This window comes from Panulirus ornatus, chromosome 5, assembly GCF_036320965.1.
Source record: "Panulirus ornatus isolate Po-2019 chromosome 5, ASM3632096v1, whole genome shotgun sequence".
NCBI lineage: Eukaryota > Metazoa > Arthropoda > Malacostraca > Decapoda > Palinuridae > Panulirus > Panulirus ornatus.
This window is the reverse complement of record NC_092228.1, coordinates 38,576,038-38,603,551: the sequence shown is the minus strand read 5'-3', so window position 1 is coordinate 38,603,551 and position 27,514 is coordinate 38,576,038. Positions and strand designations below refer to the sequence as shown.

At 36.6% G+C, this 27,514-nt stretch overlaps 1 protein-coding gene across 5 annotated transcripts in view; it reads left to right on the top strand.

The window, feature by feature from the left end:
• Nucleotides 1–26,411, top strand: part of LOC139748668 (solute carrier family 15 member 4-like) — a 31,653-nt gene extending 5,242 nt beyond the window's left edge. For 2 of the 5 annotated variants that reach the window (XM_071661944.1, XM_071661942.1), the window contains exons 2-14: nucleotides 378–437; nucleotides 4,953–5,074; nucleotides 5,546–5,643; nucleotides 7,227–7,366; nucleotides 8,811–8,932; nucleotides 9,552–9,714; nucleotides 9,849–10,011; nucleotides 11,621–11,771; nucleotides 14,639–14,752; nucleotides 16,289–16,415; nucleotides 19,811–19,892; nucleotides 22,342–22,466; nucleotides 24,503–26,411. In XM_071661944.1, coding sequence (XP_071518045.1) covers nucleotides 395–437; nucleotides 4,953–5,074; nucleotides 5,546–5,643; nucleotides 7,227–7,366; nucleotides 8,811–8,932; nucleotides 9,552–9,714; nucleotides 9,849–10,011; nucleotides 11,621–11,771; nucleotides 14,639–14,752; nucleotides 16,289–16,415; nucleotides 19,811–19,892; nucleotides 22,342–22,466; nucleotides 24,503–24,969 — 1,917 coding nt within the window. In that variant the 5' untranslated portion in view covers nucleotides 378–394 and the 3' untranslated portion in view covers nucleotides 24,970–26,411. Of the gene's footprint in view, nucleotides 1–298; nucleotides 438–4,952; nucleotides 5,075–5,545; nucleotides 5,644–7,226; nucleotides 7,367–8,810; nucleotides 8,933–9,551; nucleotides 9,715–9,848; nucleotides 10,012–11,620; nucleotides 11,772–14,638; nucleotides 14,753–16,288; nucleotides 16,416–19,810; nucleotides 19,893–22,341; nucleotides 22,467–24,502 lie in introns of all 5 variants that reach the window. The other 3 variants (XM_071661943.1, XM_071661946.1, XM_071661947.1) reach the window with 3 other exon arrangements.
• Nucleotides 26,412–27,514: the final 1,103 nt, after the last annotated feature.

The following is a 27,514-nucleotide window of genomic DNA, read 5'->3' as shown; positions in this document are numbered from 1 at the left end:
TTTGGTTCCAGTTGATAAGGTGACATGATTAAACAGGAACATTACTGAGATTTCTATTTTTTTAAATGCATGATATGCCTTAAGATAGTTGTTACTGTATTGCAGTATGTATATACTTTTATATGAATGAATGTTGAAAATTTTTCAGTATTATCAGTATTAGGTTGTATGTTGTATATTAGAATTGTACATAATATTGCAAATTATTTAGCACAACAACATGTGGAGGCAGATGTTGCAGTGTTTTTCTGGTATGAAAAGATGAAAATTGGAGAGTGTATCATACCATTTATTCCAGAAGTTATTGTGGTTCGATGTGCCATGCATTGCACAGGTACAGTATTGGCACATATAAATACCGGTATTCTTTACTCTAGCAGTGTCAGTGTCTACCATGCCATCTGAGCGAACACCTCTCTTGCCTCGGCATCCTTCAGGTAGCATATTCATGTCTATTGTTAGTAATGTTTAGTGCATGTATTTAAGTTATATGTATACTTATTTCCTTGGTATGGCAATTAACAATTGCAATATGCTAATGCTTCTGTTATCTTCAACAGTTCAGTAAGACTTGTATAAAAGCATCTTAATGTTATTATAAATCAAGTATACCGATTTTAAAAATTCAGTATAATTTTAATAATAATGTTTCATGTTATCTGTATCAGGTTTTGGATGATGAAGTATTAGTTGTAATAATGTAGGTATTCTGTAGCATTTACTCACAACTATTCTTATATTGTATATCAAAGGGTTTGACACAAGTGATTCTGTGTCAGGATTTTTTTTTGAAGTTCTTTGACACTGCATTTATGGTTGATATTTCTTTTGGTTAGTATTCATTCTTATAGATGTAATTTGTTTTCGATAATGGAGAAAAACAGTCACAGTGTCAGACCTGCACAAGTTACATGAAACAGAGTTCATTTAATCAAGAGTCATCTTTGGCATAATATGATATATGATAAACTGTAATGTCCAGCATTTGATTAAAAGCCTGTTGGAAGGTCTGGATGTGGCAGTGTTTCTTTATTTCTCACTCTTGTATTCGCTGATAACAGATAACCTTGGGAATACTAACATCACTTCTGCATGCAACCAGCGAATGTACTAAAACACCTGTATCTTTTTCTTTTGCGAATTGTATGTATCGATCATATGGAACATTTTGTTCTATTACATTTTTAGCTAGATTTTAGTGCACAAAGAGACAGTGCACATAGCAAACCAATAAACATAGAGAAAAATCTAATTTGTGAGGCAGTTTTATGGTTAGCAATGGTGGATTCTCCTGTTGCCTTTACGTTATGTGTCTTCTAATGTCGAATAAATTTATTTCCTTCCTTGACTTGCTTGAAATGGCTCTGGCTCTGTTAATGTGTCTTCTTTACATTTTTTTTTTTTTTTTTTTTTTTTTTTTTTATACTTTGTCGCTGTCTCCCGTGTTTGCATAAACACTCATAAAATTTCAGAGCTTTTGACCTGAACTGAAGATTACTAAGGCTGCTTTTTTTTTTTTTTTTCTCATGCTCTGTGTATAAGAAGAGCATTTTGTCCACCTTTTCCATAAGTGGTTACCTTGGCAAATAGTTGAGTAGAGTGTAACACAGCACTTCATATTCTCTCTGCATTCTTCCGTATGTTGCATATTTTAGATTTGCCTAGTTGTAAGCTCCATTTGAGATAAGTTCTTTTTCACAATGTTACCACTTGCATTTAGAGCTAGGAACACCAGTTACAGAATGTCTAGATAATTGACAAGAGTGCTTACATTGAAAACTGTTGAAAATCTGAAGAATTACGTAGTGTGTTATAAGGAAATAAAACCAAAAGTAAGGACTAAATTCTGAAGGAGCATCTGAGAGAGCACTTGCTTTATGGAGGGTTAAAATACCTCATTCCTTCCAAAATAGGGTGTAACCATGAGGAGTTATTTGTCAGTCATTGCAAGTTGTATAAGGCCGTACAGTCACCTGCCAAGACTTATACTATCAGAATGTGGAGGTGAGGTGGTGCCAGGCCATCATTCTTCCCTATTTAGTGACTGACCATTGTTGTCTCTGCCTCATGTCTATTACTGTTCAGAATTGTTTAGAATTAGGATATAGTTTTTGAAAAAGGAAAGAGGTAAAGAAAATTTGAAATGATGCTTGTACGGCTCTGTCTTTGGTAGATAGATGGATTTTCATCCTTCAAAACCTACATTTCTCATGTATGACAGAACCCTGTGAATATTTGAGAACATACCCACATTAGGAAGGAGGGCTTTCATGAAGAACCCAAGGACCACTAAAAAAAAAATCTGTCTTCTCTGACAACTGACCTTATCCAGGGTGATTCTTTTCTGAGAGTGGAAGATTGAAAGACACTCAAGAAATATTAACCAGATCTAAGTAGATTAAATGTCAAACAAATAGATATCTTAATCAACAAAGACCACTTTTGCTAACCTTAGCTGACAAGAAATTCCCTAAAAATTAAGTTATTGGCCACTGTCCTAACATCATGGCCTTTGGCAGACAGCTTTGGTCATGAAAGGGAAATGTTCATACCTTGCTGATATCTCTGAGTGGAAGGGGAAACATTATGTAAAACGTCATCAGTTGGGCATTCTTCTTACATTAAACATCTGTTTGAGAAAAATCCAAACAAGATTCAGAAACACAACATTTTTCTTTTACCAAGGTTGTTTAACCCAATTTGGGGCCACTGTGATCACTAAACCTTGATGACTAGATATTCTGAGAATCACCTCAATTATTTCAGGATGAACCACTGGTAAGAAGAGGCTAGAGGAAGCTAGAAAAGTTTGAAAAAGTAAAAAATGCTATGATGAGCCATTTCAACTCAATGTTCCTTAAATATTTAACACTTTTGGATTCCTAGTAGGACTCAGCTATCATTTGTGAGGTGAACTTATGGTGTGGCGACCAATTCATAAATGTTTACGAATCATTTTGGTGACATTCAAAACTTGATTCATTTGCCCTTCATTGCAGTTTTGGTTCATATTCCCTCTTCTATAGGTATTGCTATGTCTTCTGCCCCAAAGAGCTGGCTGTTTATGTGCTCCTACCACTAGCTAGACCACCCAATACTCGGCATGCTGCTGCTTCACATGATTACTTTTTGTCTGTTGGCAACTCAAGGGTAGGCTGTTTCGATGACTGTTTCTTTCACTACACCTCGAAGATTTGGATCTTTTCCTGACATCTGTGACATAGCACATTTTTTCACTTCCTCCACAATTCATAAATACCTACCCTTTCCTCTATATATTTCAGTTAAGGCCTAGCCTCGATTTGGGCTTGTGTCCATGACTGGATCCTCCAGCATGAAAAAATGATGATGGATCTAAAATATTACACTAAATGCTGAATCTGTTACCAGCACCATTATTTTGAACAAGTCTGTAGAGCACCACAATTATATATATTTTCTTTTACTCATCCTGCTTTACCTGGTTGTTTATTACCTATTTTAAATTATATTTGAAGATCATTCTCTTACCACACTGGATGAAAAAATGCACCACCAGTTCATTCATTAGAGTCATTTTTCATACATGCTTACCTTTTCCTGCCCTAGTGAGATAGTTGTAGGAATAGATGACTGAGCCTACGAGGAAAAATCCTCTTGGCTCCATCTTCAGTTTCTTCATTTGAAAAAAGTGGTACAGGAGAGGAGCCTCTTGCTCTCTTAGTTGCCTTCTATGACCCTAGGTCTAGAACAGCTTTGATAGAAAGAAAAAATGTAAAACCTTGTGAAAAAAAGTATGGGCTAACCTGTCAGAACATCCTTAAGATTGCTGCTACACTGTGGTAGCTGACACTGGTATTGTCTCCAGGTGTACAAGGTTTCAAGATAAAACAAGTATAATTCATGTCATGGAAAATGCTCAGATATATGACAGTGGTACTCATGCAACATTTTCCCAAGCCAGATTTTGAAAGTGAAGACATATTAAGCTAATGTTAAGCAACAAGTAGCACAGCATTGGTAAGCAAGTGAAAATGAATGGATGGGGATGATGGCTAGGTGCCAATTCACCTGCTTCCATGATGTAGGTTTGAACCAGTTCTTTTATGGTTGTTAAAGCTTGAGGAATGGCATATGCCAGCCTTATACATTTCTTGATGGCTTAAGGCAGGGAATTTTTCTTGGATACATCTCACTTTGGGTTGAAAAGTGGTGTGTTAACTCCCATCAAGTAATTGCTCTCTCATATGCTTATATATATATCTCTGTCCATAGTTAAGAAATGTAGAATTTATCATAGTGTGATATACACAGTTGTGTTTTTCATGAACTCAGGATTATATTGCAAGTGGTATTATCCATAGGAAATGCAGGGTTGGCTAAGTGATTATAAACTTTTTTTTTTTACAATGATTGCCAGTTGAAACAGCTCTTGATTTGGTCTAGTGAAACCCGTTCTGTTGATCCAGCTGCAGACAGGATTCATGTCATTATGAGCCAGGAAGTTAGTCAGATGTGACATCAAACACATTACTTCTTTGTGAGCCATGAGTAGATACTCAGTATGCTGTAACTATATTGAGCTCATTGGGCTTGATACGCTTGGAATACAGGGAACTTTGACTTTTAATTATGGGAGAAAACTTACCACATTGGCATTGTAATTATTGCATGTGATGTAAATAAGTAGAAGTAAGCATTTCTTCATGCCATGTCATAGCTTCTTTCCTTGATATATTTTTCTATCATTTGTATGGTGAGAATCATATTTGATAAGTGGTAAATATCAAAAGTAGTTGACATTATAAATTGATGGATCATTTTGAAGCTATTGTTAATTCAGATTATGTATATATGATGATTGCATGATGTATATTGCATCATTGTTAATTATTTAGATAAGGTAGATTTGTGAGAACTGGATGCTTCAGTGGGAAAATGGAGGTAATAGTCTATATGCTTCTAATTTTCAGCAATGGATGCGAGGGATGTTCGAAGGCAGACTGCAGCTACTTTGGTGATCTTAGTGGTGCTTACCCTTGAGCGTCTTGCTTACTATGCCCTCGCTACAAACTTTTTCCTCTTTCTCAACAAGGTATAAATGTGTTTTTCATAGATTGATATATATACAGTAATGGAATCTTGGTCATTAATCTTGTAGAGGAATACATATTGTTTTTTTTATGCTTTCCAATCTGTAACTCATCAAATTTTCTTATAGCTATTTTAAGGATTGGGAAAATGAAAATAGTTTAGTTATTTTAAAGATTCACTTGTTTTGAAGGTTACTACAGGTATCTAGGCTTTCTTACTCATGAGTTAATGCAGTGTGCAGTTTTGAAGGTTACTACAGGTATCTAGACTTCCTTACTCATGAGTGAATTCAGTGTGCATACCTGTTACTACTTCAAGTTTTAGTGTAAAGGTTAATGTGGAACAAGTTAAAAGATATCACTGTGAATTGATAATGTTATACTGTTAAATATATGATGGTATTCTTTTGTTTGATGATATTAGCATGAACAGGATAGATGTGACAATGTAAATGTTTATGGCAAACTTACAGGGCCCATGGAATGGTCCCCAGGCATGGGATTCTTTGGATGCAATGAATGCAGTTTTTGTCCTGGCTGGAGTCTCATACATGTCTGCTCTCCTAGGCGGGTAGGTCACTGGCTTTTTATGTGGGAGAGTTTCATTCACCTGATGAGAAAATTTCTCATAACACTGACAAGGATAAATGCTTGTCTTGTGTCCATAAACCAGATTATTTATTCATATCAGATAGATTGCATCTTTATTTATAGATTCTTCAAGAATCTTCTCCAAACACTTGTTAACTAATGAAACTATTCAGTTTCTAGAGACAAAGTAAGGCATAGAAAATCTGCTGCAAAACATATATACTTTACATCATTTGTACAGTTGCCACTGAATTCATAATACCAGTTTAAAGAATATTTATTGATTAGACTTTTATCTTAATGCCTGTCAAATTTAGAAACTACTGTACTGTTAGATTTTGTTAAAGTTATATCCTGCATTTTTATATGGTGGTTTGTTATTGTAAAGAAGAATGCATGCATGAGGAAAAATAGTACTAAATGTAGGGACCTTAATAATCTGACCTTTTGACAGTGACCATGATTATGTTCAAATTTACGTGAAACTTGATAATGATTTGTAAGGGACATTTCCCCAGTCAGCAGCCAGTTCAATTGAAGACAAAGAATGATTAACAAAAGAAATTTCATCTTTGGCAATTAGTGCTGTTGATTTATAAGCTAAAGTACCATGTTTTTGCAGTTTGTCACTGTAATGCCTTACTGTTAAAGTTCCTGGCTTGCATTTTTGGTGTTGTGCTTCCTGCTTGTGCAATATGTTTACATAGAATGTTCATAGAAACAACAAACAAATGAATAAAAAGAATTTTGGAAACAGTTTAAAGACAATTTAATATAAAACCTGGAGTCATGGAAAGCTTAAAATGACAAACCATAGAACAAAATAAGCAAAAGATGTAAGAGCTGAGAAACAATTAATCATTGGCTGTTTAGAATTTTATTAGTAATTAGGTATTTTGGTGGTGGAAAATGGGAAATGATTAGTTTATGATTGGTGGTTTTACAGTATTCATGATTTGTTTTAGTGGATAGTTGTGCACTTTACTAGCTGATTTTTCTTCATTTTCTCCTTTGATATATTTGAATAGTCAGTACAGGATAGCTGAGTTCACCTCTAGTAAAATGTGATACATGACAGATGTAACCCCATATATTGAACTTTTGACATTCTTTTCTATGAATATATGAAGTGAATATTTGCTCAACCAAGCAAGTCATTTCAAGCTATGATTTTTTTGGGCAACTTTTTATTTCTTCTGAATAAACTGATGAAGCCTCTAGGAAGATAAAGCTTCAGCACTTAACTCTTTTCTGCCTGTCTATTGATATCTCTGATGCCTGTTCCCTCCAGGAACTCCCATCAAGTGGGTGACCACAGCAAGAGTCTCCACTTATCTCTGACCTTACATGCCTCCCTTGCATACACCATTCCACGTATTCTTTTACCATTTCTCTCAATTTCCCCTTGTCACAGGTGGTCTTCCTCTCACACCGACCCCTATAATAAAATGAAAATATTAATACGTATATTGGTAGCCTATAACCATGTGTTGTCTTCAGATACAAAGTAACAGGGCTTTTATTGTATAACTTTTTATACTTTTTTGACTGCATATTTTTCAGGTATATATCAGATGCATGGCTAGGACGATTCAAGACTATGGTGGTGGGATTTTTGTTGTACATTAGTGGTTATATCCTGTTGACCCTAATGGCAGTTGATCGACTACCTCGAACCATATGTGAAGGAAATGATAACTTGGGTGTGTATAATTGATTTTTGCCTCATCAATTGTACAGTGATCCTTTGAAATGTGAATTTACTCTATACATACATTTTCAGTAAGTGAAATTTGTACCTTTCTCTTGAAAATGGTTTTTGATGTGATGTATTTCTTTAACTTTGATATTACTGTGTTTTATGTAAGCAAATATGTTTGATCATTGGAAAAACTTTCATGTGTAGACATAAGGTACATTCCAATCTGGATATCAAAGCTTAGGAAAAGTTTAGTGATTTCTTAACAAGGCCGTAGTTTGATAATAATGTAAAGATCTTGTGTTTTTGACTAGTTCTGGTATGTTTAGGGTTGGATATTGTTTCATCCTCCCAAATTAGGATGTAGGCAGAGGATTCACCCTCCTTGACTACTTTAATACTTATGAGACTGTTTCCTTCTCATCTCTAGAAATCCAAAGACCAAAGCTTAATTTTTGCTGAGATGTTTCACTGGGTAGCTCACTTTTGGAACTTTATAGTTTTTCGTTTTTGTTGGTATGCCAGCTCAACAGTTCTTTATTGAGATTTTCTTATAACTCTAACCCTGTATCATTGGCATTGGAGGCAAAGACATACCCCATGTCCTCTGGTTTCATATGTCAGTTACTGTTTTGATGATATGCTAGGGGAACTAGGTCAGAGGGTATTTACAAAGAGGGTGAGCTTGCAATACCTTTATGGGGTTGTCCATACAGAACTGTAATGGTTGCCAGAGCACTGCTTGACTTTTTAAACTGAGATTGTCTCTCAAGCCTCTATCATTGGTTGGGGAGACAAAGCCAGACTTAAAGATGTAAGTTAGCCCTAATATGCATATCATCGATTCATAAGAGTAACCAAGTTGGAGGGTGTGTACCCAGTGAGAGTCCTTTTGATGCTTCATGGGAGTGTTCCTTTATGGAATCTCAACAAGGGCAGGATTTCCTCCAGTACATGAAACCTTAGTTTTTGCTTATGTACTCATCATATAACCCTGTATCGATGGTAGAAGTGAAGACAGAGTCCAGTGTCTGAGGTATCATGTCCCAACTTGTTTACTAATGATATGCTAATGACATTCTCTTGACAGTAACAGGCCCATAGCACAGTTCATAGTCATCTGTGAATGAGTGTGTGTGTGTGTGTGTGTGTGTGTGTGTGTGTGTGTGTGTGTGTGGGGGGGGGGGGGGGGGGGGGCACAATCTCATTTTCGTGTTGTAAGGTTGTAGGCATCTGTCAGCCTCATGGTTTATGATAGTTGAATTGGATGAACTTTGGGGAGTAATATGGAATTTTTACGTCCAACTGATCAATTATTTTTCTAGGTGCTTAGCAAAGACCTGGGGAAGAGAAATTATTTTTGAAACTTCAAAACTGATGATTTATACTGATGTATTCTAAATGCTTGTTGGCTGTCTTTCTTGTAGCATTTCTCTTGCTTTTCCCAGATGCTGATGATGATGGTCCTCCAAATGCACCATGCAGAGTTACAGTTTACCTCTCAGTCACCATAGTGGGTTTAGGTGTTGGCATTGTCAAGAGTAATATTGCTCCTTTTGGTGCTGAGCAGGTATGTTGTGCAGGAGTTTAACTGTTAATTGTATAGCTGTATGTTATTTAGTTACTGTAGATTGTTGTGATCATTTTTGGCCCTCCTACATTTTGGATGTACATCATGGATTTTACTTTGACTAATGTACACAAAGCTAGCTTGCTTATAGTTTTATCTGCATTTCCTCACCCTCAAATTTTTCCATACACAAAGAGTTGTGATGGGTTAAGTAATTTTTTAGTAATTTCTCCACTTCTGGAATTGATGCACTGTCCAAAAAAGACAAAACAAATACCATGTTGCCCACCTGTGTCTGTATACTTTTCTCTACAGTCAGAAATAAATTTTTGTGTAAATCTGTGTTATGAACTTAAATGAATGTTTGTCAATTTTGCATTCTAAGAAGTAATTGGAAAAAGAAAATTTCAGTGTTTCTTAATCTTATAAAGATCTTTGGAATTAAATTAGAATGCAGACTCAGAAAATTTCATTTTTAAAAGCATGTTTATCATGATATCACTAGATTCAGAAATGCCATTGATTGACAAACTCACTGCTGTTAAAGATTCTAGCGTCCATTTTAGATTTTTTTTATTTTTTAACCATAGATTCCCACAAATCATCTTTTGTCTTTCAGCTAAACACTCCAAACCCACAGAAGACCCGCTCATTTTTCAATTGGTTCTATTGGTGCATCAACCTTGGCAGTCTTGTTGGTGTTGGGGCTATCACATACATAGAGCAAGACAATCCTGGAATTTGTGTCAATGGCTTCTTTTGTGGTTACCTTATATCATCAGGTAAATTTGCTTATATACATGGATGCTGTTAAGATGTAAGTGTTATCCATAATGTGAATAGTTGACCTGTGGTGTTTGCTAGTCTTTAATGTATTCTCCATACCGTTGTTATTTTACATATCTTTCTATTGCAGTTTGCTTGCTACTAGCTCTGATATTATTCATCATGCTTCTGCCGTGTTACCACATTGTTCCACCTGAGGGCAGTGTCCTTGGCAATATTGTCAAGATCATTTGGGAAGCATTTTGCGCTCAGATCCGACATTGGCGATATAACCGACCCAACCCTAGTAGCAGGTAGTAACCATATGAAATAGAAAATTTATTAGATATTTTTAACTATCTATATATTTAATGCCCATTTCCTCTGAAAACTCCCATCAAGAAACTCCACTCATCCTTGTCCTTACATGCCTCCTTTGCATACACCATTCCACTGATTCATAACCCGTTTCTTTCCATCCAGTACTCTTCCACTCTCTTTCCCCAAGTCACAGGTGGTCTTCCTCTGACACAAACCGCTTTATTCATTCTGTGATACACTCATTGTAAACTCCTCATCTTGCATTTTTTCCATGAGCCCAAACCATCTCAAAGTATTTTGTCTAACCCACTCTACTGATCCTCAATATATTCCGTTTGAATTCTGTTCCATACCAAACCTCTCATACCCACCTTCATTACTTTCTTCTTTACATTTAGTCATATCACTCGCCACTTGTTAGGTTTACCCCTTATACTTCACATGCCCTGGTCCAATCCATTGACAGCACGTCGACCCTGATATACCACATCGTTCCAATTCACTGTATTCCTTGCACGCCTTTCACCCTCCTGCAGGTTCAGTCCCTGATCTCTCAAAATCTTTTTCACTCCATCTTTTCACCTCCAATTTGGTCTCCCACTTCTCGTTCCCTCTACCTCTGACACATATATCCTCCTTGTCAATCTTTCCTCACTCATGCTCTCCATTTGACCAAACCATTTCAAAACACCCTCTTCTGCTCTCTCAACCACGCTCTTTTTATTTCCACACATCTCTCTTATCCTTTCATTACTTACTCAATCAAACCACCTCACACCACATATTGTCCTCAAACATCTCATTTCCAGCACATCCACCCTCCTGCGCACAACTCTATCTATAGCCCATGCCTCGCAACCATATAATATTGTTGGAACCACTATTCCTTCAAACATACCCATTTTTGCTTTCCAAGATAACGTTCTCGACTTCCACACATTTTTCAACGCTCCCAGAACTTTCGCCCCCTCCCCCGCCGTGTGATTCACTTCTGCTTCCATGGTTCCATCCACTGCCAAATCCACTCCCAGATATCTGTGTTTGTGTTCTTGAAATTGTACCTAATTAACATAGCTATTGTTAGTCAGGTGTTTCAATACATATTTGAAAATCACTTTTCCCAAGAATTATACTACATGTAATGTCAAACCCGCTGCTGGATATTGCTTCAGCAGTATGCCATTGTATGTATTAATGCATAGGTACTTTAGGGTTTTTTCAGTAGTAGCATCATATGTGATAGAGAATGAAAGAGAGAGTGTTGCTAAACTTATGTTTGTAGTTGTATCATTATCTGTTTGTGCACATTTTACTGAGAGCTTTACTCATGTTTCTTGGTGTATGTCATCCAGTTTCTTTTAATGTCACCTCTTAACCCAGTTTTGTAAATTATTTAATTGTTATTTAATTTTGCAACATCAAGAGACTGTGATACATATTTTAGGTTAAATGTTATGGTAAGCTTTATGGAGGTTGTTAATATAACCATTTATTAAACACCGTGTAAGTAACATTTTTTACCCATTTGGTTTTGTCTTGTCTTTGGAAATAGAATAAGAATCCATAGATATCCATCACTATATGTTGTTTATTCTATTACAGCCCCCTTCCCTTGGAGCCAAGATTTTTGGATAGGGCAAAGGTACGGTTTGGTGGTTCCTTTCATGAGTCTGCAGTAGACGATGTGCGGTCACTTGGGAAGCTACTCAACGTCTTTACTGCTCTTATACCATACTGGCTGGTGTACTTTCAGGTACTGAATGTTGCTACATATGTTTGCATCTATGTGAAAATCAGTAACAGGTAGTATATATATTTTTGTTTAAATCTTGTTATCTGCATCAAGCAAGAGAAGAAAAAAAGCTTTGAAATTCATTGTAGAAAAACTGCGGAACTGCAATTTGTAACTGAAAGGTGTAAAGATTGACAGAATAGGCATATTTACTGCTTAGGAGTTGACAGAATAGGCATATTTACTGCTTAGGAGTCAGTAACCTCCATTGAGCTTACTGAAGTTTTGAGATAAAACAGACGGAAAAGTTACACTGAGATGGTCTGCAGGGACTTATAATGAGGCCTTTCAGTCAGAGCAGTGGAAAATAACCATTTAAGGACTGGTTTTATCTGCACTTAAGTTTGCATGATGATGTTTTTAAAAGGTAATTGATGGTCTCTAGGATGAAGATGGTAGGGGTAAAAGGAGTTATGCTGGGGAGTCTGATCTTAATGTGATGAGAGTCAGATTATGATCTGCCTACCCCTGTGTGGATGCTGCAGTTATGTAAAAAAGAAATTCAGTAGAATGTAGAAGGAGGAGGGTCAGATTGTTTTAGGGAATTTTTAGAAAACTTGATTCCACACTTTCTTCAGAACCCAAACCTCATGTCACTGGTGGGGAAGGGAAAAAGAGACACTTTGGCCTATGTTGCTCATGGCTATACTAGTATACAGCCAATTCATTAGGAACTGGACTGGAAGATGTCTACCCAGGGGGAGTGCTTATGTTTCCCTATGTGACTGGTTCCTTTAGAACTTCAACAGAACTTTGATTGTACATGGGACTGCTTGGGAAAGTCAGATAACAGGAGATCTGATGGTTTTTGACAAGAGTATCTGCTTCAGGACAGTGTAGTATTCTAAATTCTTAATCTATGTAAATGAAGACATGATAGTTAAGCTGAAGGTTCACTCTAATGGACCCTTGTTTCTTACTATAAGTCTAGTACAACATAGGCTCAGAAATGGAACCTTAGCATGTGCTGTCGGTTGAAAGACAAAAGGGATTACCAATTATTTCTGCTTCCACTACCAAGGCAGTAAGAAAAGCAGTACAGCTCTTAAAGATTGGAGAATCTCAGGATATGAATGGAGTGATGAGGGGTATGTTGAAGGCTGGCTCTAGAAGATATTTCCGGAAGCATGAAAGATTGGTCATATATTTGACAACTCAGTGAAGGCAGTGATTGTTCTACTATATAAAGTTAAAAGAAAGAAAGATATTGAAGTATGGCATTCCTTCTTCAACAGGAGTACCCATTTTGAGACATTTCTCTTTTGACTTAGGATTGGTCAAATTGTATTAACTCATGGTCACTCAATAGAGAGGAGACGCCTTTATGTGACACCTGCAACTGGAGTATTACAGTGGATTATGTACATATGGAATGCCAAAAATATAGGAGTCTCACAGTCTGATGTGAAGTGCATAGTGGCTGTGTAAGAAATAAAAGTATTGAAATTTTGCACAGTAAGGACAATGTAAATTGACCAGAATTATTGAAAGAAAGGTGGAACATATGATTCTGTATGAACGGTTATAAGTTTTGAGATATCTTTTAAAAGGGAGCCAAAATATGTAATTCTATGTAAATAGTTTTGAGTGTATAGATATCTTTTTTGTGCTAAAAAGTGCCAAATAACCATAATTCTGAGCTTAAAGAATTCCACAGAATTATATCAGATCACAAGAGGATGGTTAGGAATGAGGAGCAAATTAGCATTATAGGTAAGCTGTTTGTTAGTTTTATTCAGTAGGTTTTTCTTTTCTCTCATTTATGCTTGCAGATGCATGCATATAGGACTCTGTCCATAGGTGAGGATATTTATTCCTTGTACATTGAAAGCATTTCATGACATGAATTTTGATAGTTCTAGTTTTCAAACTTTTCATCAAGAAAAGAAAAAAGAGAAGTATTGTTTCCCTGTTGTTCTTGCTTTAAGTAATAATTTCTGTTTTATGGAATTTTTATCATGTTTGAGATCAAGGGAATTCCTATGCATTTTTTTGGGACTTTTTAAGAAGTGAAGGACACATGCCTTCAGTCCATTCCACTTAAGGTTGCTGGAGCCATACATGGGAAGCCAACTATTAAAACAAAGTAATATTTATGTATCATTATCTCTGACCCCCATTCCTTCCGGGAACTCCCACCAAGGGGGTGGCTACAGCAGAAGTCTTTACTTATCCCTGTGCTTACTTGCCTCCCTTGCATACACCATTCTGTACATTGTTTCCCCATTTCCCTCCCTCCAGTACTCTTCCACTCTATTTAGCAAAGTAATAGAATTCTAAAAAGAAGGCTTAATTCATTATTTTTCCCATGTGTGGTAGAAATCCTGGATCCAGTTGAAAGCAAGCAGCATGGAATCCAAATAAAAGCCAAGCAGCCTGGTGCTTAGGTGGGTGATGCATATGAATAAAAGCAAAGCATGGTAGGATCTCAGGAGACGGATGAACATTTGAGGGGAAATAGCAAGCTGCTTTGGAAGGAGGTAATAGATGCATAAGGCAGGGCTTTTTAAAGACAGAAGTGTACTGTACCAAACAAGCACAGGAGAATGCCTATGACAAAGATTGACACTTACAAAATATGGATAGGTGACTTTGAAGAAAATAGTGAAAGTGATAGCATGAGAGACAGGAATATGGGCAATCCTCTGTGTCTTTCATGTAGTTTTCCATTTCCTTCATTCATTACCCCAATATAATTTTTTTTTACACAAGAGCAACAGGTAAGTGATGTGCAATGCTGATATTGAAGAAAAGAGGGTGTGATCAGTAATGCTAACTTATGGTGAGTGTTGAGTTATCCCAGAATCCTCATTTCATTCTGTTCACAGATGGAGACAAGTTTTCAGGCCCAGGGTCTGCACATGCGCTTCTCCATTCATGGCACTAACCACACTAATGTAACAGAAGAGGAGTTAGAGGAGATCAAGATGAAGAAATTCAATGTGAGTTTAGCCTATATTTGGACATTGATCATACGGTATTCATATTCTCAATGTTCTTATCCAGTTTTTTGATACCCTTTACAACTTTTAAAAAAAAATGCTGTGTAGGTATCTATTTTTTTATTATTTTCACATTTTTCAGAGACCACTGGAGGAATATTTATTTGATATTATATAGATAGCTTCATCGTCATAAGGCAAGTGTGTACTTTTTTGATATACAGTGATTTTTTTTCCTACATTGGAGGCTCCAATCATTGGTAAAAGTTCACATCAAGGCTGGGCCTTAATTGAAATATATAGAGGTTAATGAAAGGGAAGAAAAAGAGACAAGGAAAAGTATTTACAGATTTTGGAGGGTCTTAAAATGTGCCAGGTCATAGTTATTGGGAAAGGCTTGAGAGGGTAGAGGGTTCCAAAGCTTTGAAGCGTAGGGAAAGAAACAGTCAACTAAACGTCCCAACCTCAAGTTGCCAATGGCCACACAGTAATCATGTAATACAGCAGCTTGCTGAGTATTGTGTGGTCTGCTAATGGTGGGGATACACAAGCAGCCTTCTCTCAGAAGGAGAAAACAAATTAATACCTATAGAAGGAAAGTGAACCAAGATTATGGCATAGAGCAAGTAAGTCAGGTTTTGAAGTTAACCTGAGAGAGTTGAAAAGTCAGATTGCTTTGGACTTATCCTTGCCAAGTAATAATGCAGAGCTATAAATATCCCTGATGTGTGAGCAGTACTGTTTTCAAGGACAGAGCAACCGTTCCAAAGATAGGAAATTTTGACACCTAAACAGGACTACCAGCTTCTTAGAGGTGGACTTAGCTATTTCTGTAATGTGGGGTTTCTCAGATAATGTGGATGGTACTGTAATATCAAGTATGTTTATTGAATCAAGAGGTGGAATTACAGATTCAAAGGAGAGAGGAAAGTTAGGAGGAATTTTTGATACAGAGATGAGCAGAAACTGGGTCTTGATGAATTAAACCACCAGATTTCTTGTGCCCCTCTGAAATATCATGTCCAAGTCTAAGTTTATTGCGGAAGTTGTGTCAAGACGAGATGCAGATCAGGTAAGAGAAGGAGTAGATTTGAAACATGTGAAGGAATGCAGTGTTGTCAGTGTATGAGTGCATTTGGTTATTTGTAGAAGAAAAGAAATCATTGATGAAGAGAAAAAGTGTAGGATATAGGACAGAACTTTGTGGTACACCACTGTTGATGTAGAAAAGGGGAGAAGCTAATCCATCAGCAACCTTTTATAAGCATGCATGAAATAATTTTGATCTTGTTTACTATTTTACACCTCTTTTCTTTCTTTGCTGTTGCAAGGTAGTGCTAAAAACAGTTTACTGAGCCTGGAGGAAAAATCATCACTTAGATAATTTTATTTTTTTCTGTGTGTAGAGGATGATGATACGTGGGGAGAGGCTGTCCTCTCCCCCTTCCTGTCCTTATTCACCTTCTAAAACTTAAGTCATGCAGACGTGCAAATGCTTTGAATGAAAATACAGGTATCCTGGAATTTTACCTACAGGTACCAGCTGCATGGCTCACTCTCTTCAACCAGATGTTCTTAATTGGAGCCATCCCTCTCCTCACAAGCTTCCTCTACCCAGTCATGGACAGAGCAGGCATACGTTTGTCCATGCTCTTTAGGATTGGTATGTTTATTTTCCTTGTTCAGTTTTAACCCCTTCACTGTCTTTATTAAAGAAATGCAGAATTTATGGTCGTCTGTAAAATTGAGAGTATGAATTGTCAGCTCTATCTTCATTAAACCCAATCTTATTTATGAGATGGAGTAATTACACATAAGCATGCACTTTATGTAGGAATTGATCTTGCAGAATTAGGGTCTCCATCTGCAGTCCCTCAGGATGGCAAAAGGGCAAGGAAAAAAGCATGAAAGGAATTCCAAGTGAAATAGTTGAGATTGTGTAAATGGTTGATATTAACCGCAAATATTTAGTTCATGTTTTGGCCTCAGCATTTGGAAGAATCATTCACAGAGGTTTCTGCAGAGCAGACATAATACAGGGGCAGATGTGTGAGTGCCACTTCTCCAGTTTGCTCGCAAATCGATTAAATATCTGTCTCAGCATTTCTTTCAGAATATGCTTGATGGATTTATTGCACCTCATTGCATGCTTCCGTAACCATAAAAAGATTGTCATGATTTGAGTAATATGTAAGCAGATACTGGACCCATGGGTTCCAGCCAAACAAGTTCTGTGTTAAAGAAGGCATGAACTGATGTTAGTAAGGCACAATCTGTATATCATTGGTGTGTGAGTGCAATTTTATCTGTGATCTCTATTTGTGTGCTACAGGGAGAGTTATTTACACCCGCATTGCCACATCTCTTAACATTGTATGTATGTGCCATGTCTTCATGCTTTACATAATATGTATTTATACACACACACATATACTGTAGCCTGTGCTAGGTACCCATTTTATCAACCAGCCCCAGGCTGCAAACAATTTGAACCCATGTGGGGTTGATCTCAGGGAGCCTGTGCATGCTTGACAGTTAGTACTGCTAACTGCTACACCACAGAGGTCTGTAAATGGTGTGTCTGTGCATACGTATGCTCATGTATGCTGATTCAAGTTACACATGAATGAAAATAAATCTCAGAATTTTTCAGAAATATGTTGAATGGATTTACTGATCAATGTGTTTGTCTTAAGTAAGGATTTTTTTTTTTACTGTAATATCATGTGTGGCGAGGTGGCGATGGGAATGAATAAAGGCAGACAGTGTGAATTGTGTGCATGGGTATATATGTATGTGTCTGTGTGTGTATATATATGTATACATTGAGATGTATAGGTATGTATATTTGCGTGTGTGGACGTGTATGTATATACATGTGTATGGGGGTGGGTTGGGCCATTTCTTTCGTCTGTTTCCTTGCGCTACCTCGCAAACGCGGGAGACAGCGACAAAGCAAAATAATAAAAAGAAAATCATTTTGGTGGTGTTTAAAGTCATATAATGTATTCTCTTTTCAATTTTTCGTACTTCCAAAGCAGTGCCTGATGTCTAAGAAAGTAAGTCATAAGAAATTCATACTCAAAGAGACCAGTAATTAACTTGATAATTTCTGTAAATTTGTGCAGAGAAACTAAGAAACAAATGACATAGTAAACATCAGCAGAAAGCACATATTGCCCTAAAGGAGTTTTATGTTAGAATCGAGAAGCATTTCCCAGTCAGTTGGTCCCTCCTTTATTAACTGAAAACATTGACTTGGTTTACATTAGAAAAATCTTTGATTATATTTTTGTGTCAGTGTGTATGAAGGAGGACTCAATTTACATCCTGAATCCAGTTTCATTGGTAAGAAAGGAGAATGCCCTGCAACATATTGACAAAAGTTAAGACCGTGTCAGTAGTGAATGAAATGAAAGTGAACAAAATGGGGGCCCTGATAAGTTTTGTCCAAGGACATTGAAAAAGGCATAAAATGAGATATTAAAGCCTTTGACTATTCTATTCATTAAGTCACTTCTTACAGGGAACATTCCAGGAGATTAAAAGTTTGTGAGTGTAACACTGATGTTCAAAAAAGGTAATGAAAATTATCGTCCTATTAGCTTAACGTGTCTTTTTGGAAAACTTATGGAAACCGTCATTCAAGACAAAATTTTCAACCGTTTAGAAGACCACCACTTGATAAATAATTCTAAGCATGATTTTTAACAAAATCACTCATGTCTGACAAATCTGCTTGATGTCTTTTTTGATATGTTCGACATGTGAAAGTAAAGCAATTGATGACATCGATTTAGATTTTCAAAAAGCATTTGATGAAGTTTTCCATCAAAGATTACTGGCAAAAGTGTCACGTGGTATTGATAGGGTTTCTCTTGGTGGATAGGAAATTGGCTGAGTGGCCAGAAACAAAGAATTATGACTAATGGTTGAGCCTCAGAAGGGTGGATGTAATGCATGATGTGCCACAGGTATCAATCTTGGGACTAGTTCTCTTTTTCATAGATATTAATGATATTGATAATGGGCTGCATTGTAAGATATCAAAATAAGCAAGTGATTATAAGTTAGGAAATAAATCTACAACTGAGCTTGAATGTTTGCAGCTTCAAACTGACAAAAAACTGATGGACTGGACTCATAGATGGCAAGTGAACTTTGATATTGATAATTGAAAAGTTTTACTTAATCTTAATGAAAACGAAAATGTAAGCTACAGTGAGAACTCAGTGAATGAGAAAAAGATTTGAGCACAATAATCTGTTGATCCAAGGCCAACTAAGCAGTATGTTGAAGCATTAAAAAAGAGTGAACAATATTTTTTTCCTTCATTTACAACTTTTGCGTGTTTCATAGTGAAATACATATACAGAGGGCTTTGTTTACTTTTGTTTTTATATTTTTCCATATTTGATATTTTTACACATGACAGGTAGAGAATGGGTGTGAGCGGATGTGGCCTTTTTTGTGTTTCCTAGTGCTATCTCACTGACATGGGGTGGCGATGTTGCTTCCTGTGGGATTAGGTGGCACCAGGAATGGATGGAGGCATGTGCATATATGTATATGTATGTGTGTGTATATGTATGTGTATGTATATGTATGTATATCTGTATGTATGTATGTATGTATAAGTACTTTTATGTGTGTTTATGTATATATGTGTGTATATGAGTAGATGGGTCTTTCTTGGTCTTTTTCCTGGTGCTACCTTGCAAATGCAGGAAATGGCAGTCAAGCATAATAGATAAATTCATTTTGATATTTCAAGGATTCCAGATTTTAGTATTCTAAACAGTTCACTAAAATTTTTAAAGAAACGTTATCAGTGAATAGAAATTTATTGCTTAGCAACTTAGGGGGATTCTCGGTTATTGGCTGAACCCCATTATCTTCACTGGTTTTAGACAATGCTTATTCAGATAGTTGAGAATGGCATGTATTATGACTTTCATCAGGTAGTTGGATATAGCAATGATAGATTCCAGTGTGAATATAGTGATATTAGTCAATGTTTCAACTTCTGACAATTTAGGCAGATGTTTTTCTTTGAAGGTATTGGTATGGTGTTCAGTATCTTGGCTGTTATGGTGGCTGGTGGCCTAGAGTCTTACCGGATATTCCTTTGGCGCACTGAGTAAGTTCCAAGAAAGTGCTTCTTCTTTGTCATGTTTGATGTATGTACCAGTAAAGCAGTGATATTTATTAGGTGTTCTTAATAATTTTGATCAACAGTTATCACATATTAAGATGTTCATAATATTCATTGTTTCTATAAATTTTTTAGTGTACTTGAGTGACCAATTAAATGAGGATATGTTATTTGATAGAGATAATGTCACTTTACTTCTTTTTTATATTTCTTTATTTTTTATGCTCTCTCCTGCTGCTTAACCTAATACAAAACCTTCCCTAAGCACTTTGATTTTTCCCTTTTATACTTTGCCTATTTTACTGCAGTCCTCCACATCGATAACCATTTAACACTCTCTAGAACATCCATGTAGTTATTTCCCCTATAGTTGTTTGCTCCACATGTCCATACAACCTCATTTTATGTATTAAGACAAAACTGCAATATTCAGAACACTTCTTGAAGGATTGTTTGTTTATCTATCTCATATGTGAAAGTTATCATTCTTTTTCTTTGAAAAGAATTGGGTGAAAGAATGATTGTAATGAAATTTGGTACAGGTAAGAAAGTAGAGAGGAGATACAAAAAAAAAAAAAAAAACTAATGACAAAAAACGGTCATACCAGTATTTGAAGAATGGTAAAGAGTTTGCTACAGAGAACATTATGAGGTCAGCAGCTGTAATGTAACCAGAGAAAAGGGCTTTCTGTGGAAAAGATTCCAACCCATTGCATTTGCCTGCCTCTTTACTTTTCCATTGATGTTGCTTCTTTGAGGAACCAAGATCAGCTAATCTGTTGCATATTCATGAGGTTAATGAGATCTCTAGATACAAAGGCTAGAATGATAACTTTGATGCAATTGTGAATTGGGTTTCCCCCACAGCTGATAAATTATAGTGAATCATACCCTGATTATTGATACATGACAATGATAAACTATATTTCTTCAAAACTCAAACATAAATAATAGAGTTCAATTATAAATTGTATTTCTTCAAAACTCAAGCATGAATAACAGAGTTCAATTTTTGTATTAGTTTCTGTTGATGAAAATGATTTAAGGAAATACCTTCTTAGGCTTGTTTCATTTTACTATGTCAGTCCACTTGTGAATATATATCTATCACAAAATATCATATTTTTTTTTTTTTTTTTTTTTTGCTTTGTCGCTGTCTCCCGCATTTGCGAGGTAGCGCAAGGAAACAGACGAAAGGAATGGCCCAACCCACCCCCATACACATGTATATACATACGTCCACACACGCAAATATACATACCTACACAGCTTTCCATGGTTTACCCCAGACGCTTCACATGCCTTGATTCAATCCACTGACAGCACGTCAACCCCGGTATACCACATCGATCCAATTCACTCTATTCCTTGCCCTCCTTTCACCCTCCTGCATGTTCAGGCCCCGATCACACAAAATCTTTTTCACTCCATCTTTCCACCTCCAATTTGGTCTCCCACTTCTCCTCGTTCCCTCCACCTCCGACACATATATCCTCTTGGTCAATCTTTCCTCACTCATTCTCTCCATGTGCCCAAACCATTTCAAAACACCCTCTTCTGCTCTCTCAACCACGCTCTTTTTATTTCCACGCATCTCTCTTACCCTTACGTTACTTACTCGATCAAACCACCTCACACCACACATTGTCCTCAAACATCTCATTTCCAGCACATCCATCCTCCTGCGCACAACTCTATCCATAGCCCACGCCTTGCAACCATACAACATTGTTGGAACCACTATTCCTTCAAACATACCCATTTTTGCTTTCCGAGATAATGTTCTCAACTTCCACACATTCTTCAAGGCTCCCAGAATTTTCGCCCCCTCCCCCACCCTATGATCCACTTCCACTTCCACTTCCATGGTTCCATCCGCTGCCAGATCCACTCCCAGATATCTAAAACACTTTACTTCCTCCAGTTTTTCTCCATTCAAACTTACCTCCCAATTGACTTGACCCTCAACCCTACTGTACCTAATAACCTTGCTCTTATTCACATTTACTCTTAACTTTCTTCTTTCACACACTTTACCAAACTCAGTCACCAGCTTCTGCAGTTTCTCACATGAATCAGCCACCAGCGCTGTATCATCAGCAAACAACAACTGACTCACTTCCCAAGCTCTCTCATCCCCAACAGACTTCATACTTGCCCCTCTTTCCAAAACTCTTGCATTCACCTCCTTAACAACCCCATCCATAAACAAATTAAACAACCATGGAGACATCACACACCCCTGCCGCAAACCCACATATATCTATATATATCTATCACAAAATATCTATCACATTGATATCATGATACATATCACCTAGTACTTAGATGTGATATGTATTGTGTTTCATGGGTTTTGCTGATACCCAGATTCAGTAGATATTTTATGTCTTGAGAGAGTTTCAAGCCAGTAATGACTAACTTTTTTTTTCAGCAACTCTACTCATATTGAACAGATTGTAGGCAACGTTACTTATCATGCTGTTGACATATCCATCTTTTGGCAAATACCTCAGTATGTCTTGGTTGGAGCTGCAGAACTCTTTGCGAGTATTGCAGGTATGAAATGACATGTCAGAATGAATAGCTGTTAAGAAAATAATGTCTTCTTTAACCCAACTCATGCAGTAAACAATGGTGAAGCAAATCACCCGTCTTGATTCATCATTTTTTCATCAGTTTCAAGTCTGTATCTTTAAAAGTCATTTATACATAGAGAATCTGATGAAAGTATCACAGTTTCATCACAAGTATTTCGCTTTTAGAATGTGCTTGAATATGTTATAATAGAATTATAAGAAAGTTTAAATGAAAGATGATTACAGGACAGTGAAAATGATGATGAAGGTAAGGTTGTCCCATTAAGATGTGAAAGACACATTTAATGTTACCATACAAAATTGTCTTTCTTTAAGTTCAAATTATTTATAAAAAAAAAACTTACATTACATAAGATGGCATTTTATGAATGAAAAAATTGAGGGTTGTATTCTTTCCATCTATTTATGTATTTTCATCTTTTATTCCAATTCTGTGGAGTGGATCAGGTACACATAATCCCACATTCTCACTCATGCCCCCCCCCCTTTTTTTTTTTTCATCAACTCAAGAGATTTATTCTTACCGTTTATATCATTAAAAAGATTTTTGGAGTGAAGCTTGAGTAATACTTTTTCTTCATTGTGCAGCTTATGAAGACATCATTATGCTGATCTGATTATTTAGTGTGTGGAATTTTTGGCCCGAGCCTGTTGTTTTGTAAATTTAAATGTGTAGTGGGCAGTTTCATATGTCAAAGGTGTAAGGATGTAATAATCCAAAGAGGATAATACTAAAGAACAGTAGAAGTCACACTCCTTTGAAATGCAACCATAACAATAACAGCTTCACTTGAAAAGTTGCACTTACTAGTGTAAATTTTTTCATTTTCATGTAATAAATAGATGAATGATGATTAATCACCAGATTTTCTGTGGTTGCTCTTTTTACCCAGTAGAAGTTTTCCAGATGATACCAGCATTTATGCCCATATTACACAGAGGACACCAGTGAATTTATTTTTAGCAGGATATTGCTTGGTCCATCATGGTGGAGCAGTGATAATGATTTTTGTTCATTCATGAATGTCATCTTGTGTCCAAGTTGGAGGCACAGGATATGTTAATTTCATAATCCAGTATTATCTTCATTGCTTTCATCACTTTTATCCCCAAACTGTTAATTAGTGGACACTTACTTCAAAGATACTTTCTGTATACACATTATTAATTTTGGCAGTAATCTCCACAGTGAACTCAAGAAGCACAATATGTTGTGGACATGAAAAGTAACTCGCTTGATCTTTTTGAAAGGCATGAGAGTAGAATTGTAGGAACTGAAAGTGAAAGTTGGGTTGTTGTTGCTGTGAGATTGTCTGATACCTACACATCCATAATATAAGTACCTTGTGGGACACTTCTTCCTGCTGTGAACATATCAGAAGATATATGATGGAATCATTGTCACATCTTTGGGGCTTGAAAGCAGTGAAATTTATATTTTTATTTACTGCTTACTAAATGGGTTAATTTGATTTATGATCACTGCACTAGATGTGTTAATGTGATTTTCACACTATGCAGTGTGGGTTAGTGTAATTTTGAGATTTTCAGTAAAATTTTCTGCTTTACATTTTCCTGAGTTAAAGAAACATGTTGATGTATCTATATAAGGAAGCTCCACTGGACTTAGTCTATGGCACTGGTGGACATATGAAAAATCCACCATACCAAGTCCAAGGGTTATTTCAGTCAGGGTTTGCCGTTGGGACTTGGTGTTAGGATGGCAAGTCTCAATCATCCCAATTTATATAGGACTGGTCACTTTGCTTTCATTCAAAGAATTATGTTATGAGCATTTTATAGATGCCTGACATGCAGTTAGACACTGATATTTTTGTTATATTGTCATTACACATTAGTGCTAGAGACTTTATGTGTCCAGATGAGGTAGTTCATTTGTTCCTGTTGCTGCCATGCTAAGACAGCAGAGGATGTAATGCATAAAGAAAAGATATATATATAAACAGGTATACTTTATTTTTTTTTTCATTTCAGGTTTGGAATTTGCTTATGCTGCTGCTCCACGCACTTTCCAAGGCATGATTATGGGTCTGTTTTATACAATGGAAGGTATTGGTTCCCTTTTGGGCACAGCATTGCTCCATTTAGTAAGCCCTTTTTGGCTGAATAACATGACTGATTATGGTAACATCAATGACAATCATCTTGATTTCTATCTTTACTTCTTGGGGATCTTGCAGTTTACCACTTTCTTAATCTATTGTGGCTCACTGTACATGCAAAGGTTTTCACTCAGACCAATAGCAATGCCACGTAGGAGAAGCAGCAGGGGAAGAAGACACAATGCTGATTCACATACAGATAGAGAACAAGGGGGTGCTTCCTTATTGAAAGAGGAGGAAGAGGAGGAGGAGGATGAAGGGGATGATGAAGATAGAGTAGAAGAGGAAGATGGTGGTAAGGAAGATGCGAGACCAAGTGATATTCAGCTGCTGTTGTGAAAATGTTGTGACTGTGTCCATATTCATTGTATTGTAAATATTGAATCTCGACTCATGAATTCTCCTGCTTTATAAATCATGAATATTGTTGGTATTATGCTGTCATGTTTGCATTGTTTCCAGCATATTTCTCATCTTCTAGTGAATGCTTTTGGATTGTTTGTATCCAATGATAGTATGGCTAAAAATTGTACAATTTTTTGTATATCAGAAGGGACTTGCACATCTTAGAGATTTTGTGTAAACTGATAGTAGAGTAATGGTTTATATAAGCTTCTTCATGCTCCTTTTTCATTGGTTGCACTCATGTATTTGGGTATATTTATTTCAGGAAATCTTATTTTAGTTCATTAGTTTCAGATAACTACACAATTCTTATCCAGTCGTGTTTGCATGAGAGATCAGCCCTTGTAGGCTTTGACCAAATCTGCATTTCCAGATTGTGTATGGGTTGTACAAGGTTGCAGCCTGAACCATTTACAGACACTTAGATATGTATAGTCTTTGGTTTTTGTGTTCATCATTATTAGCAATCTTTTTTAAATATCTTAAACATTTTAAGGGTGTCATTAGTGCACAGTTCATAGATAACTTGAATCAGTTGTCTGTAGTTCCTTTTCATGTACTGTGATAAACTCTAGGACTGCATATTGTCATGTTCTTTGGTGCATTTGTTCATTTTTGATTATTGTATTTGTAAATTGTCTTCACAGCAAAGGATGTAAGAAAAGACCAGTAATGAAGTACACAGAATTTGTAGATAGTGAAGAAAATAAAGGGCTTTGTGTTATGTGTTGGGGAATGAGATACTACAAATTGTCTTAAAAATAAGGTTGTTATTTTTGAGAAAGGTATGAGAAGTAAGTGTGCAAATTTGTAGAAAGCTGAGAGTTAGCATTAAAGTATGTTTGAGAGAGTATTGAGTAGTGAATTAACACTTTCTTGCACAAAGGGGGTGAACCTCATCAATACCCCCAAGGTGAACTATGCCCATACTGCTAGAGGTCAGTCATGTGTATGTGTTTACATTGATTATTGTTTTTGAGACTGTTTTTGGTCTTAAATTGTTTCAACATGTCTTTTTTGCAAATATATGCTCTATAAAATATTCTATTTGTGAAATAGTGATATTATACCACCATCACCATTACAGCAAGTCTCTTGACATAATACCACAAGCATGTAAATATTAATGATATTTATCAGTGCTTTTCTTGGTCTCATACATTTTCCACATATTTGTTTATGAATGTGTGCAGCACTGGAGCTCAACAGTCATGGAGTCTTTTGCTATAGCCACTCCCTTGATGGATTTCCTAAAGGGAACTGGCATCAGAGATATACATAGATAGATAGATAGAGTGTGCTCTGTGATATATATGTATATATATATATATATATATATATATATATATATATATATATATATATATATATATATATATATATATATATATACTTAGAAAAGCAAATGGATTTGTATGTAGCATTTATGGATCTGGAGAAGGCATATGATAGAGTTGATAGATATGCTCTGTGGAAGGTATTAAGAATATATGGTGTGGGAGGAAAGTTGTTAGAAGCAGTGAAAAGTTTTTATCGAGGATGTAAGGCATGTGTACGTGTAGGAAGAGAGGAAAGTGATTGGTTCTCAGTGAATGTAGGTTTGCGGCAGGGGTGTGTGATGTCTCCATGGTTGTTTAATTTGTTTATGGATGGGTTGTTAGGGAGGTAAATGCAAGAGTTTTGGAAAGAGGGGCAAGTATGAAGTCTGTTGGGGATGAGAGAGCTTGGGAAGTGAGTCAGTTGTTGTTCGCTGATGATACAGCGCTGGTGGCTGATTCATGTGAGAAACTGCAGAAGCTGGTGACTGAGTTTGGTAAAGTGTGTGGAAGAAGAAAGTTAAGAGTAAATGTGAATAAGAGCAAGGTTATTAGGTACAGTAGGGTTGAGGGTCAAGTCAATTGGGAGGTGAGTTTGAATGGAGAAAAACTGGAGGAAGTGAAGTGTTTTAGATATCTGGGAGTGGATCTGGCAGCGGATGGAACCATGGAAGCGGAAGTGGATCATAGGGTGGGGGAGGGGGCGAAAATTCTGGGGGCCTTGAAGAATGTGTGGAAGTTGAGAACATTATCTCGGAAAGCAAAAATGGGTATGTTTGAAGGAATAGTGGTTCCAACAATGTTGTATGGTTGCGAGGCGTGGGCTGTGGATAGAGTTGTGCGCAGGAGGATGGATGTGCTGGAAATGAGATGTTTGAGGACAATGTGTGGTGTGAGGTGGTTTGATCGAGTGAGTAACGTAAGGGTAAGAGAGATGTGTGGAAATAAAAAGAGCATGGTTGAGAGAGCAGAAGAGGGTGTTTTGAAGTGGTTTGGGCACATGGAGAGAATGAGTGAGGAAAGATTGACCAAGAGGATATATGTGTCGGAGGTGGAGGGAACGAGGAGAAGAGGGAGACCAAATTGGAGGTGGAAAGATGGAGTGAAAAAGATTTTGTGTGATCGGGGCCTGAACATGCAGGAGGGTGAAAGGAGGGCAAGGA